Here is a 14,297-nt window from a genome sequence, read left to right as displayed (position 1 = left end):
GAGTTCATTCTATCTATAACTGCGTTTTCTTACTCCTGTTCTAAAGATCTGAAGTTTCATACAGATGGAAGCTCCTCACTGCAGTTCCTCTACTTCCCTAAGATCCCAACAGCAAACCACATCCCAGGGGGAATCTTGGATACCAGTGACTCCTCATGTTGATCTCTCACAAAGGGAATATACTTTCAGCTTTCACCAGTTGAAAGTCACTCAATTACACAGAGAATTCATCTTGCTCTATAGAGAGCTGGGATATAGACAATGGAGAAAAGGCTCGAGACATAAGGGAGAGGTGGTCTAAAGAGCTGGTCTTCACTATTGTAGGAAAAAGCAAATAGTTGAAAACAAACAGAACAAGCCCGCCCCCTGCCCAAAAAAAATAAAAATAGAAGTAGAGAATTAAAGGTTTGCAGGTTCTCAGTCCAGGCATTTCAGGAGGAAAAGCAGACACCACACCAGACCCAGGACAGGACATGTACCTGAGAAGCTGCCATTTCCTCCTCTTCTGCGTCTTCTCTGGGGGATGTTATACAGCAAACACACCTCTGCATCTTGAGAAAATACGTTTAAAGGCATCTGTGCAGCTCTATAACTTGCAACCACCTCTCCTGTCCTCTGTCTCAGGAAAGATTCAAGAACAATCACTTCCTACCTGGAGACCAGCCTGTGAACTTATTTGTTGATTGTTCTTTCCCCACAGAGAGCTCCTAACCCTCTGCTCACACAGACCATATGAGCTGACTTCCCTGGTCCAAATCCAGCTAGACCAACCCTGCTGCTTCTCCTCAGACTGAAGCCCGGCCTCAGCTCTCACCGATGGACCAGGAGCCAAATGCTTAACCTGGGCCTCCCCTTAGAATCCCCTGGAGCACTTCCTACACACCACACTGATGCTCCCACAGGACCAAGAGAGAACTCGGTGGGGAGGGCACAAGGGAGGTCATTTCCTAATACTGATCACGTGATCCTGATGGAAGCAGATGGAAATCACTTGGCCAAAGATTCTTTCTGAACCAGTTCAGTGAATACAAACCCCTCGAGGTCAGGTCCCCCACTCTATGAGGTTATTAATCTACAGGTCTGAGGTGGGGCCATGAAAGGAGTCTTTAGCAAGTTCCCTGTTTATTCTGATGCTTCTTCCCCAAGACCCACACTCAGGAGCCCTGAGCTTGAACCCTCTCACTCAGCACAGCTGAGACCTCTCAGGAGGGGAGGGTTTAGGGTGGGAATTTCTGAGGGAGGTCAGGCTAGAACCAGGCAGAGAAAGCTCCAGTACTTGGGGTTCAGGCCTTTCTAAGTGACCCTGGGTGAAGTGTTGTAGGCTCCCCAGGTTGGGCGTGGATTGGTCCATTCAAACCAGAGGAGCAGGATTCTGGTGAGCTTTGAGGGTGTCATTGAAGGGGGGGGCCTGTGAAGTAGACCCTGGGGTTCAGCAAGACTGCTGATCTCAAGGAGGGGGGTCGTCTAGTGGAGGTGCTCACAGGACTGGCTGGTGTGAGTTCAAGGACCTGCAGGCTGCCTGCTCCCCAGACAGATGCTGAGGCAGCAACAGCACGGGGCAGTCAGGGAAGCTCTCAACAGTACTCTGTATGGTCCTTCTTATTAGAACCATCACAATGTCCGAGTAGTTACAAAATGAGAGAGTAGATACAACATAGAAATGGTGGAAAATATCTGAAGTTATTAGAGGTTTAAAGCCAGTAAGGAACTAATTTCTACAGATGGCATCTCTCTCTGCCACCAAATAGTTTGTTACGGTCTCTTCTCTACAACCTTAAAAAAGGTGGGAGAGGTTAATGGTGGTGGTGGTGGGTTAACACTAAATTCATTACAATCAACCAAAATACTAAAAACTATTCACTTTTATTAATTAGCATATTTAACACACAGTTGAAATAAAACCTTTTACAACCCACTGTGTGATCCTTGATTAAAATACAAATTACAAGCGTAGAGAAAGATATTTATTTTTCTGATACAATGACCTGAGAATTGTGATTTCCATGGTTTACAAAACAGAGGCTAGGAATCACTTAGTAAATTGACAAACCCTAATTATATGATTTTTTCAGGAAGGGTTTCCCATACCTTTCTAGGTTATCACAGAAGATGTTTTTATTTCAATGTTGTCAACTAATATCCATGATTTCTGTTGATATTATAGATACATCAATATTTTAGTTAACCATCACTGAGTTCTTACAAATCAAGTGATGTAACTACTGAAAATTTAGAACAAACCTCTGTCTTACTTTAATACATGGAAAGAGTCCACCGTCACTTACATGACGTGACCTACAGGGATATTTGACATCAGTGACAAACACCTCCATTTAGATGTTCATTGTACATTTTACATTACTGTGTCTTTAATCTTCTAATGAAGATTAGATATAAATGGTTCCAACACAATATAGAAGGTCTTCTCTCATCTTTGAGGTGGCAACCATCAGAAAAAGTTTGAATACACAGTAGAAACAAAGCCTAGCATGGATGATTTGAGAGTTGAATTACATTCATTTTGGTTTTCAAATAATCTCAAATCATGTCAGTCTAAAGAAGGACACAGTGCTAATAACTGCAACTTCTTAAACACCAACCGCTCATCTCATGATCCATACTAACATATCAATTTTCTACACGTTTTAACTACAGATTACTCTCTGCAGTAATTCCCCTTCAGAGGAACTTCAGAAACCAGGGTTGATGAAGTGCTTCCTAGTAAGCCGTCTCTGATATTTACTTAGATTTGAGTTTTGGTTAAATACTTTTCTACATATTTATTACATCGTTCCCATGTGTTTCTTGTATAAGCTCTCATGTTTCCTGGGGTATATTTAGGACAAATCTCTCCCATCACTCGTTTCATTACTAGGGTGTACTCTCAAATGTCTAGTGAGATGACCACTCTGATTAAAGCCTTTACCACATTCTTTTCACTTGTAAGGTTTCTTTTCAGTATGAATTCTCTGATGTTTATGAAAACTTGAGCTCTGACGAAAGGCTTTGCCACATTCTTTACATGTATAAGGTTTCTCTCCAGTATGAATTCGCTGATGTTGAGTAAGGCTTGAACTTTGGGTAAAGGCTTTGCCACATTCCTTACATTTATAAGGTTTCTCTCCGGTATGGATTCGGCGATGTGGAATAAGGCTCGTAATTTTGAGAAATCTTTTGCCACAATCCTTACATTTATAAGGCTTTTCTCTAGAATGAATTACCTGATGTTCAGTAAGACTTGAACAGCAAGTAACAACTTCACTGCATTTGTTAAATTGGTCGGACTTCCCAGTATGAAGTCGCTGATGATGATTAAGACTTGAGTTCTGTTTAAAGGCTTTGCCACACTGTGTACATTTATAAGGCTTCTCTTCAGTGTGAACTCGCTGATGTCTAGTAAGACTTGAGCTACAGTTAAAGGCTTTGTCACATACCTTACATTTATAAGGCTTCTGGCCAGTATGGATTCGTTGATGTTGGGTAAGATCAGTGCCACGCATAAAGCCTTTACCACACTCTGTACATTTGAAAGGTTTCCTTCCTGAATGGATTTTCCTATGTCTCGTTAGATTGGATGAGTAAGTAAAGACTTTCCCACATATGTCACACTTGTTCTCTTTCCATGGATTCTGAATTCTCTGCTGTCGGGTAAGATCTGAAGACTGATCAGAAACTTTCCGGAGTGCTCCAAGTAATTCTCTCCTGCTGCTCCCCTTGCAATCTCCACGCATGGTCGCCATGCCTTGCAAAACTGAGGAAATCGAGGACAATCGGCTCACAGCTGGGAGAAAGGACGCCAAATCTGTCGAGATCAAGAAAAATAAGGATAATATGAAGTTTCCAGTTCGATGCAGCAGATACCTTTACACCTTGGTCATCACGGACAACAAGGCAGGAAAGCCGAAGCAAACTCAGCCCCCAGGTTCAGCAGTGAAGGAGTGGAAATGAACCACACACACTGATTTGAACTGGATTAAAATTTTTTAAATCTAAAAAAAACAAGAAAAAAAAGAAACGTTATCATATTCATTACAATTATGTCTGCTCTCTGATATGAATACTCTTATATAAAGATGTGAAGTGAAGTGAATTGAAGTCGCTCAGTTGTGTCCGACTCTTAGCGACCCCATGGACTGCAGCCTACCAGGCTCCTCCGTCCATGGGATTTTCCAGGCAAGAGTAGTGGAGTGGGTTGCCATTGCCTTCTCCACTATATATAGATGCGTTCATTGATAAAAGATATTCCTAAATTTATTACTTTTAAAAACCTTGTGTGAACATTGAGGTCCCTGATATTTATTCAGGTTTGAGACTTGTTCAACCTTATGCCCAGTGTTATTGCATGTATAGCTGTAGGGAACAAGGTATAAAGAAGGTTGAGAAGTGCTTGCAAACGAGACTCTCAACCAGGGCTGAACATTCTTGCAAACGAGATGTTCAGCTAAGAATCCTGTTTGTTCCCATGGGAAAAGAACATTGCTTGCACACAAGGATGTTTCTCTGATTCCTCAAAAGGAACAGACCTTGGGACAAAACGGATTCTAAGTTGATAAGGAAGTTCCCCAAAACAAAGTCTTAGCTGCAGTAAGTAAGTCAAGGTAAAGGTTATCTCGCCCTGCGCCTGCGCACTGTATAGTCTCTGAATCGTAGTGCTTGGCAGCTTGCCCTGTAGGTTGTTGTGCAAGGGATATAAAATAAAGCAGCTGTAAGAAGCAAGTGTTAAAAATATAAAGATTTAAACCACTCTGCAGTGTTGGTGTTTCATTCCGTCGCGGGCATCTGGCGCCCAACATGGGGCCCGACGGAACCGAAAGGGTAAGCACCCCGGGGCAAAAGGCTAAAAGGGGGACTTTCGGGAAATAGAGAAAAAGAGAAGAGAATAAAAATCCGAAAGGGTAAACACCCCAGAGCAAAAGGCTGAAAGGGGGACTTTCGAGAAAAAGAGAAAAGAATAAAAATCCGAAAGGGTAAACACCCCGGAGCAAAAAGCTGAAAGGGGGACTTTCGAGAAAAAGAGAGAAAAAAAAAAAATCCAAAAGGGAGAGCACCCCGGAGCGAAACGCTGAAAAGGGGGACTTTCGAGAAAATAAGAAAAATAAGAGAAAAAGAACAGAAAAAAGAAAAAGAAAAAACTGTGGGGAATTCCCCGTCTTTAAAGTCACAATATATGGAGCTGGTTAAGGGGCTCCTGCATTCTATAGGAATTAAACGGTCTACTCGCCGCTTGAGTGACTTATTCTGTCTTATAGAGCAGCATTGCTATTGGTTTCAATATCAAACAGAAGTACAGCTGAATTTGAAGGAATGGAAAGTGGTGCAGAAAGAGTTAAGACGGCAGCATCAAAAAGGAAACGTGATTCCTTTAAGGCTGTGGACTCTATGTAGCGCTATAATGCAAGCACTTCTCAACCTTCTTTATACCTTGTTCCCTACATATAGCGTCTCACTCCATCACAAATACTCTTGTAATTATTGGGGGTGGAGCTCCTACTTAAGGCCTGACCTATTTTAGTACACATGAAAAGTTGTTCCATATTAACCATATCACAATATGTATTGAACTATGGTGGTTGGATTAAGTGTCTTGTATTATTATCAACATTACAAACATTGGAACAGAGAGAATAATTTGCTGTTGGAAGACTAATGACGCTTTGCTTACCGATCTCTTAAACTGCTTATATTGGGAGTTTTCCCCCGATTTTTAAATATCTAGTTTTCAGACATGTTTGAATTTATGTTTAATCGAAGCCTGTGTTCAGAATAGTTTGAATGAGTATTTGCAGTATAGACTGGATACCTTTCCAGATTTGAGACATTTCCTTTCAGAGAATATGTATATTTCAAAAACGATGTGGGTCTTTGCTTAAAAACATGCACTCTCTGCAGATATTGATGCCTGAAATTGGTGTTTTTCCCAAACTGACTCATAGTACTTTTTTTTTTTGGCAGTCATATCTGTATTATGTGAAACTATCTCAGTTTCCTTATGTCCTTGCAAACATCCTCTCTGTATTTCACATGCCCTTGTATATTCCCAGTCTTTCATGAAATGTAAGTTGCCAAGGTGAAATCTTTCCTTTATTTCTAGGTTTGCTTTTGGGAATACATCTTCTAACCCTGGATTCTTTGGCCTCAAACCTTGGGTGTCCTAAGAAGACACAGCTGAAAGATACCAAATAACAAGTCATTTTACTTGGTATTTTCAGTGAACATCCTTAAATATTTACATGACATTGATGAACCCTTCACTAGATTAACGATAAAATAGAGACAGAAATATCAAAATGGCAGAGGATTAGGAAGACATGGAGTTCATCTCTCTACAGATGCATCAAGAATACATGTGCAAATGGGACAACTCTCACAGAGCCCAGCTGAACACTAACAGAGGATCTTGGACACCTCAAAGGACAAGAAAGTTTCCTGCTTAGCCAGGTAGGACAAAAGAAAGAAGAAGGAAATGGAAGAGGCAGTATGGGACCTCCAATCCTAGTGGGGGAACTGAAGAGAGGAGAGGTTGACATCCGGGGAAGCCCGTCACTGGGACGGGATGGGAGCTCAGTTGGGGTAGAAGAGGAGCCTCATTCTCTGTGGGAAGAGAACACGGCAACAGTCTGTGGCAGCAGGACAGTGTGCTGACCCCAGCCCTGCCCACCCAGCCTGAGAGGGTGGCCACTGCAGCAGACAAGGGCTGGGTGCTGGAATGTGGGGTTTGGAGAGCAGACCCAGGCAGAGGACTGTGGTTGGCTGTGAGGAGACATCCTGAGGGGACAGGAGGGAGGGAGGAGCTCTGCAAACAGCTTATGGAGGAAGCCTGTACCTCTGTAGCGCAGAGCGCCATTGGTGAGTGATATCCAAAGGGAAGACCCACCATTGCAGCCTCTCTCCTGTGCCAGCCCCTCCTTGCCAGGCTCTAGGAAGGGCTCTCACTGGGCTCTACTTCTTATCACACAGGTTTTTATTTGAGAATGTTCTATTGGATGTTTAAATCTAAAAGTCATATCTGATATTGACAGAGAACTCATCAGAGAGTGAGGACATGTGGGATAAAGTCCCGGGAAACTGATAACAAACAAGATAAATGAATAAAGTAGTCATTCTTCAGAAATTAAATAAGAAGACTTTAAAGATATGAGGAGAACACAGGAAACTCCACCTAGTGATCTATGGCAACCTAAATGAGAGGTAATCAAAAAAGAGTGGATATGTAGTGGATATACACATATATGTATAATTGATTCTCTTTGCTATACAGTAGCGTAGCATTGTAAAGCAGCTATACTCCAATAATGTCATTTTTGAAGGATTTCCTTATATTATCTAAAAATTCTAATAGTTTAACAACCATTAAAAATATGGTGGAAATATTCTAATCTCTTATGCCAATTTATTTTAACATTCTTTGAGGTAATTGAATATATTCAAGTATTTTAGCATTGAGGAATTGGGACAGATATACTTAATATATTTAACATGAATTCATATAAAGGAAAAAGAAACTTTGAAGTAACCCTGAGATTTGCGTTCTTTCATTTTAGGGAGGTTTTGACTGATGCAGTGAAGAAATGACTTGAGTTTAAAACTTATAAGTTGATATTTGTAGCTTCCAGTGTTTTAGAAATTATAAATCAGAAGAAAAAAAATGAATTCATGATTGATTAAAGAGATAGAACGGGGCAGGAGATATCCGTCTGACAGCAACAGAAATATAACCAGACTTCCCCAAAATCATATCCACTGAAGCAGATCTTCTGAAACCATACACAAAGGCTAGATTCCTCTCTGATGCTTGGACCTCTCACCTGAGTCATCTGCTCCATCCGTTCAGACATACCTGGGTGTATTGCTGTTGTCTCTATTCCCCTTACATCCTGAGGATCCCTCATTTTCTCCAGAAAGGTGACCAGGTCTGGCTTACAGACTATGAGACCTATTAATCAGAGAAAGGAATATGTGTTTTGCTAGAGTTTCATCAGTTTCCAATCCAATATGTATTCATGCATGAAGAGAACGCATGGTGGACTGTTAATACAGCCTAGAGAATGATTTTCCCAAATGCTTTATTAAAAGGACATTTACAACACTAGCAAATACATTAAAGAACAGATCTGAGATTCTACTGAAGTACTACTAAGGTAAAAGTAAGTAGTAGAAATCTGATTTGAAAAGGAAAGTGACACCCTTTTATACTACAAAACTTAGAGAATTGCCACTAACCTAAAAGGTGCCAGATTACATCAAGGAAGAAAAAGGTTACAATCATAACCATCATGAAGTCTTCTTTCTAAACTCACAGATTCCCATTTTCCCCTAAAATGCAGGGATCTGAAACTCTATTATAAGAAGCAGAAGATTCCAGGAGACATTCTACAAATGAAGGGGCCAAAACCATGTGGGTAGATAAGGGATTCTGGAAGAAAGTTATCCTCACCCAAGGAGGCCAGGTTTCCGTAATTCTCTAACATCACGTCCCTGTACAATTCCCGCTGACCGAGGTCCAGGCACTCCCACTCCTCTAGAGTGAAATCTATGGCCACATCCTGGAACCTCAGTCGTCCCTGAAATACAAAGTACATGTGTCATATGGCTGCGGGAAGACTTCCTGCTGCTGCTGCTGCTAAGTCGCTTCAGTCGTGTCCGACTCTGTGCGACCCCATAGACGGCAGCCCATCAGGCTCCCCTGTCCCTGGGATTCTTCAGGCAAGAACACTGGAGTGGGTTGCCATTTCCTTCTCCAATGCATGAAAGTGAAAAGTGAAAGCAAAGCCGCTCAGTCGTGTCCGACTCACAGGGACCCCATGGACTGCAGCCTACCAGGCTCCTCCGTCCATGGGATTTTCCAGGCGAGAGTACTGGAGTGGGTTGCCATTGCCTTCTCCGGGAAGACTTCCTAATGTGACCCAAGATGAAAACAGCAAGTTCAGAGACCTGGTTTTGATCTAGGAGAGTGGCCGGTATTACACAATAATATAATTTAATATAATATTTTCTACCATATTTCTAACCCCAAGAGAAGAGGATGAGATATAATCCACAAATCACTACAGAAACTATTCTGATCTGGAAGAGAAATTGTAAAATAATCAGATCAACATTGGCATATTTATTTTTTAGTGTTTTACTCATGTGACATGGGATAAATTGTTTATCAAAGAAACAGGAAATTCTTTTTAAAAGTGTACTCTGATCCAGGAGTATGGAGTGGGACATATGTGGCCCATTTTTAACAAGTTTATTTTAACCAGCAATGTTGAAAACTGTGTTCCATTAATGACCATTTTTGAACAGCAACGAAGTGGAAAGGGAAGAATTCATACTTAACTTTCAACTTCAAGAGTTTTAATGATTTTACAGTCTAATAGTATAGCAACCTTGGCAGTAAGAATCATTTTAATTTTAGTATATATTATATATCTTTCTGACAATTTTAGAAGTCTTGAATGTGCAACAGAAATAATGTAAAATCAATAATGCTGCTGACGCACCTTTTGGCAAATATTTTAACAAACATTCTGTAAATGGCAGAGCTTAAAATTTTACTTCAATTTACGGACTTTAGACTTTAATAAAATAGAAAAATACACAGAGACAACTCTAATGAAAACTTATAGAAATTTCTATATTTGTAAATAATATTTGATAATATTTGTAAATAATATTTGATAATATTTGTAAATAAGAAAGTGTTAGTCACTCAGTCTTGTCCTATTCATTGTAACCCCATGGACTGTAGCCTGCCAGGCTCCTCTGTCCATGGAATTCTCCAGACAAGAATATTGGAGTGGATCATGATTTCCTTCTGAGGGACTCTTCAAAGAAAAAAATAGATCAAATCATATCAACATGTTCTCACACACAAATATACACTAAAATGGGCCTATATACTTAGTAACAGAGAAAAACTGTCATGTCAATAAAATCAGTATAATTTTTAACTGATTAAAAATGTGCATAAGTATTTGAGGATGATATTATTAATTTTTAAAAATAGACTAGGATGCAGACATACACAATGATATAAAATAAAGTAGAGCTCTGACTCTGAATTTTTTAATTTCCTGAAAATCTGTATCATTTGCACAGAGCTATATTTTAAAATTTAGCACAGTTGAACATAGATTAGCACTAATGTGATTCTTGTAAACATTCTGGAAAATTCAAAAATGTAATGAGACTATGTGTGTGATGTGAGCATGGAGTGTACTGGAAATGATCAGACCTGGATTTGAGTAGTGAAAACCCTAAACCCTCCCTCCCAAAGGGACTTCCCTGGTGGCTCAGACGGTAAAGCGTCTGTTTACAATGCGGGAGACCCAGGTTCGATCCCTGGGATGGGAAGATCCCCTGGAGAAGGAAATGGCAATCCACTCCAGGACTATTGCCTGGAAAATCCCATGGACAAGAGGAGCCTGGTAGACTACAGTCCATGGGGTCGCAAAGAGTCAGACACAACTGAGCGACTTCATTTCACTTCACTTCACTTCCCTCCCAAAACTCAGCATCTCTACTAAACACACATGAGTGTTGTCAGCTACAAATTGGCACTTGCCAAGAGCATTGCCAGCAACTGAACAACAAGGACATTTGCCATCTGCCTCTGGGGAGAATGAGCCCTATGGTCCCTGCAGCTGTCAACTCTCCCCAGAGGGAGTTCAGGGTGGATTGAGGCACTCTGCTCCAGGGAATCTAGGGAACGGGTCTTGTCAGGAACTGATTTCATAATCCAAACCCTTGCATCTCTTTATATCTAGAAAATCACTAAATGGTGACACCAGCTTCCCACGACTGGCAGAAAACCTTTTGTAAAGTAAGAGCTTGACTGCATTGAACTCCCCCTTGTTAGGGAAATGAAATGAATAGTCTGGTTTAGGCTTCAGAGACAAAGCCGAGCAGGCCTCTGACCTTGCTTCTAACCTGCCTGGACACTGCCCTGACTGAAAGCGACTAAGTGACTGCCTGCGGTGAGTGCAAGACTTACAGCACCAGAGATAAGATGGGGGAGAAATCTTGAGATTGTTGAGACATTGGGGGGCCCAGCCAACCGAACCCCAGGTTTAGCAACATTCCAAGTTTTACAAGACAAAACAAACAGCTTTAACATAGAACCAGGCTTGCAATTTGGTCACAGATTGGTGAAGTTATCAGTTTGTATCCCTCCTGGGATTATAAACCAGACCCGAAATGCAGAGTTTGAAGTCTCACCCAATGAGCAGAAGCTCTGCTTAGGACCTTTTCCCCACTGAGACTCCAGATGTGCTGTGTCCTGGGACTTCCCAGTGCTGTTCCGAGTCTGGATGTTGGTCAGAAGCCAATTTGGTGATGTATCTTCTGTTGTTTTTACTTCTCTTTTCTTTTAATGTTAGTATATTGAAAGTCAGTTTGGCAATTTTTAAGTAAATATCTGTATTATTTATTTGTATGTAACAAGTGATTTATTTTGTTAACAAACCCTTTTAACCTGAGACAAAAGCGAAAACTTTCAGCAAAGCACCCATTCGCCAAAATCTTATATAGACTGACTTTCCCCCACTGCCACCATAAAGCAGTCTCTCAGAGCTCTTTGAGGTGCTGTCTCCAAGGCTGCAGTCCTCATTTTGCCCTAGATAAAGCTTGATTCGCAGCTATCAAGTTGTGCATTGGTTTTAGCCAAGTGTTCATTTTCCAAACCAGAGAGAAACTAAAAAGATACTGAGTTTCCCCATTAACTGTGATAGTTAGACACATCCCTCAGTTTTTCTTTCCAAGACTCTTGTTCAAGACAGACAGAAAAAAAAAAAAAAAAAAGAACTTCATAGCATGGGAATCTCACACAAACATCTAAACCAGTGAACATCTGAGGTCATGGGGTAAGAAGTACAAAGAAAAATGCACCATTACCACCGGATATTTTGGCAATATTATGGAATCCATGATCTGAACCTATGGTGAAAAGATGTCAGTTTTAAGCAAATTTCACTTCATATCTACCTCCTATGATCTGTAACCTAATAATACGTTTAGCAGCCATTGTTTCTTATAGATAGAGAGGGCAGTGTCTGCTACTTTTTTCATTTCTGAAAAATTCTGGACTGCTGAGTTCATTCTACTTATAAGGACATTTTCTTACTCCTGTTCTAAAGAACTGAATTGCATCCAGACGTAAACTCATCAATGCATTTCCCCTGCTTCTCTAAGATCCCAACACTGAACTACATCCCAGTGGGAATCTCAGATACCAGTGCCTCTCCAAATTGATCTCTCACCAAGGGAATACATTCACCAGTTGAAAGTCACTAATTCACGTTGGGAATGCATCACTCTCTCTAGAAAACTGGGATACAAACAATGGAGAAAAGGCTCTGGGACACAAGGGAGAAATAGTCTAAGAAGACTGGCTTCACTATTAAAAGAAAAGAGAGAGAAAATAAGGCTTTGATAACAGACACCCCAGGCAGAAAAATTAGAAGCAGAGAACTAAAGGTTTGCAGATTCTCAGTCCAGGCATTTCAGAAGGAAAAGCAGACACAGCCCCAGACCAGGGACAGGACAATTACCTGAGAAGCTGCCATTTCCTCCTCTTCTTCCTCCTGCTCTGTGTCTTCTCTGGGGATATTATGCTGCAAACTCATAACTACATGTTGAGAAAATACCTTCAAATGCAACAACACAACTCTTAAACCTGCAACTGCTGCAGTGAACAAGAAGAAAAAGTTTTCTTGGGTCTCTCACCCTTTTCTGACTTTCTGTGTTCTTATAGTAGCTAATCAAGACTAACTTGATATGCTAATCACATCCTGGGTTTGGTGCTCACCTTTCCTGCACGCTCGTTGCAGACCACCCCTGCGAGTTCTTCTCCTTTCTTCTTGCGTTACAGAGAGCAGACCGCAGAACAATTCATGAGAGACAATAATGGACCCGCCAACTGGGCTACCAGACCCAGGCTCTGAGGGTTTCTGAAATAACGCAGGAGGAAGACCCGCGTTTAGGAGCCCGGAGCTGCAGCCTCACACTCAGCACTCAAGAGACCTCAGAAAGGGAGGAGTTAGGGCGGGAACTTCTAGAAACAAAGAATGTCAGCCTGATTCCCTGGGGAGAGGCTCTTTCTAGGATGGGTGTGGCCTGTGCTGTGCCCTTGAAGGAGGGGAGGGGAGGTGGGGGATGACTGCTGGGTGGGAATCACCTGGGGGCCTTGGGTTTTGAAAAGGCTTTGCTCTCAGCTGTGCATACTCAGTATCTCAGTCGTGTCCGACTCTTTGCGACCCCACGGACTGTAGCCCTCCAGGCTTCTCTGTCCATGGAACTTTTCATACAAGAATACAGGTTCAGTTCAGTTCAGTCACTCAGTTGTGTCCGACTCTTTGTGACCCCATGAACCACAGCACGCCAGGCCTCCCTGTCCATCACCAAATCCCTGAGTTCACCCAAACCCATGTCCATTGAGTTGGTGATGCCATCCAGCCATCTCATCCTCTGTCGTCCCCTTTTCCTCCTGCCCTCAATCTTTCCCAGCATCAGGATCTTTTCAAATGAGTCAGCTCTCCGCATCAGGTGGCCAAAGTATTGGAGTTTCAGCTTCAACATCAGTCCTTCCAATGAACACCCAGGACTGATTTCCTTTAGGACAGACTGGTTGGATCTTCGTGCAGTCCAAGGGACTCTCAAGAGTCTTCTCGAACATCACAGTTCAAAAGCATCAATTCTTTGGCTCTCAGCTTTCTTTGTAGTCCAACTCTCACATCCATACACGACTACTGGGAAAACCATAGCCTTGACTAGACGGACCTTTGTTGACAGAGTAATGTCTCTGCTTTTTAATATGCTGTCTACTTTGTCATAGCTTTCTTTCCAAGGAGTAAAAGTCTTTTAATTTCTTGGCTGCAACAGGAGTGAGTTGTCATTTCCTAAGCCGGGGATCTTCCCAACCCTGGGATCGAACCCATCTCTCTCACGTCTCCTTTCTCGCCAGGCAATTTCTTTACCATTGTGCCACCTAGGAAGATCAAAATTCTTCTCAAAGATATCTTGAGTCCTTCATTTCTTTCATTCCCCTCTGCAGCCTGGAGACACAAGTTTTCACAAAATAATTTGCATTGTGACCACCTGTCTACAGGTAGGGGGTCTCCAACTTCAGAGACCAGGAGTCTGAATGGGTTTATATCACAGCTTTCTTTGAACATAAAAGAAGGGCAGCAGAGGATGTTGGGTTAACAGTGTGTGGGAAAGAGACAAATGCCTTTGAAAATGATTCTCTAAATGCTTTCTGATGACGAAGCAAGGAAATAATGGTCCTTGTTCAGTAATAAGTGACCTTCAGT

At 41.7% G+C, this 14,297-nt stretch overlaps 1 protein-coding gene and 1 pseudogene across 1 annotated transcript in view; one reads left to right on the top strand and one right to left on the bottom strand.

Annotated features, from left to right (window-relative positions):
• Positions 2,937-14,297, bottom strand: part of LOC102188624 (zinc finger protein 677) — an 83,593-nt gene continuing 72,232 nt past the window's right edge. The window contains exons 5-6 of the mRNA XM_018063009.1: positions 3,308-3,561; positions 2,937-3,142 (exon numbers count right to left, since the gene is read on the bottom strand). Coding sequence (XP_017918498.1) covers positions 2,937-3,142; positions 3,308-3,561 — 460 coding nt within the window. The remainder of the gene's footprint in view (positions 3,143-3,307; positions 3,562-14,297) is intronic.
• Positions 3,739-3,948, top strand: LOC102186428 (annotated as a pseudogene).

This window comes from Capra hircus, chromosome 18, assembly GCF_001704415.2.
Source record: "Capra hircus breed San Clemente chromosome 18, ASM170441v1, whole genome shotgun sequence".
In the NCBI taxonomy this organism is placed as follows: Eukaryota; Metazoa; Chordata; class Mammalia; order Artiodactyla; family Bovidae; genus Capra; species Capra hircus.
The sequence above is the reverse complement of the archived record's forward strand: the minus strand, read 5'-3'. Positions and strand labels throughout refer to the sequence as shown.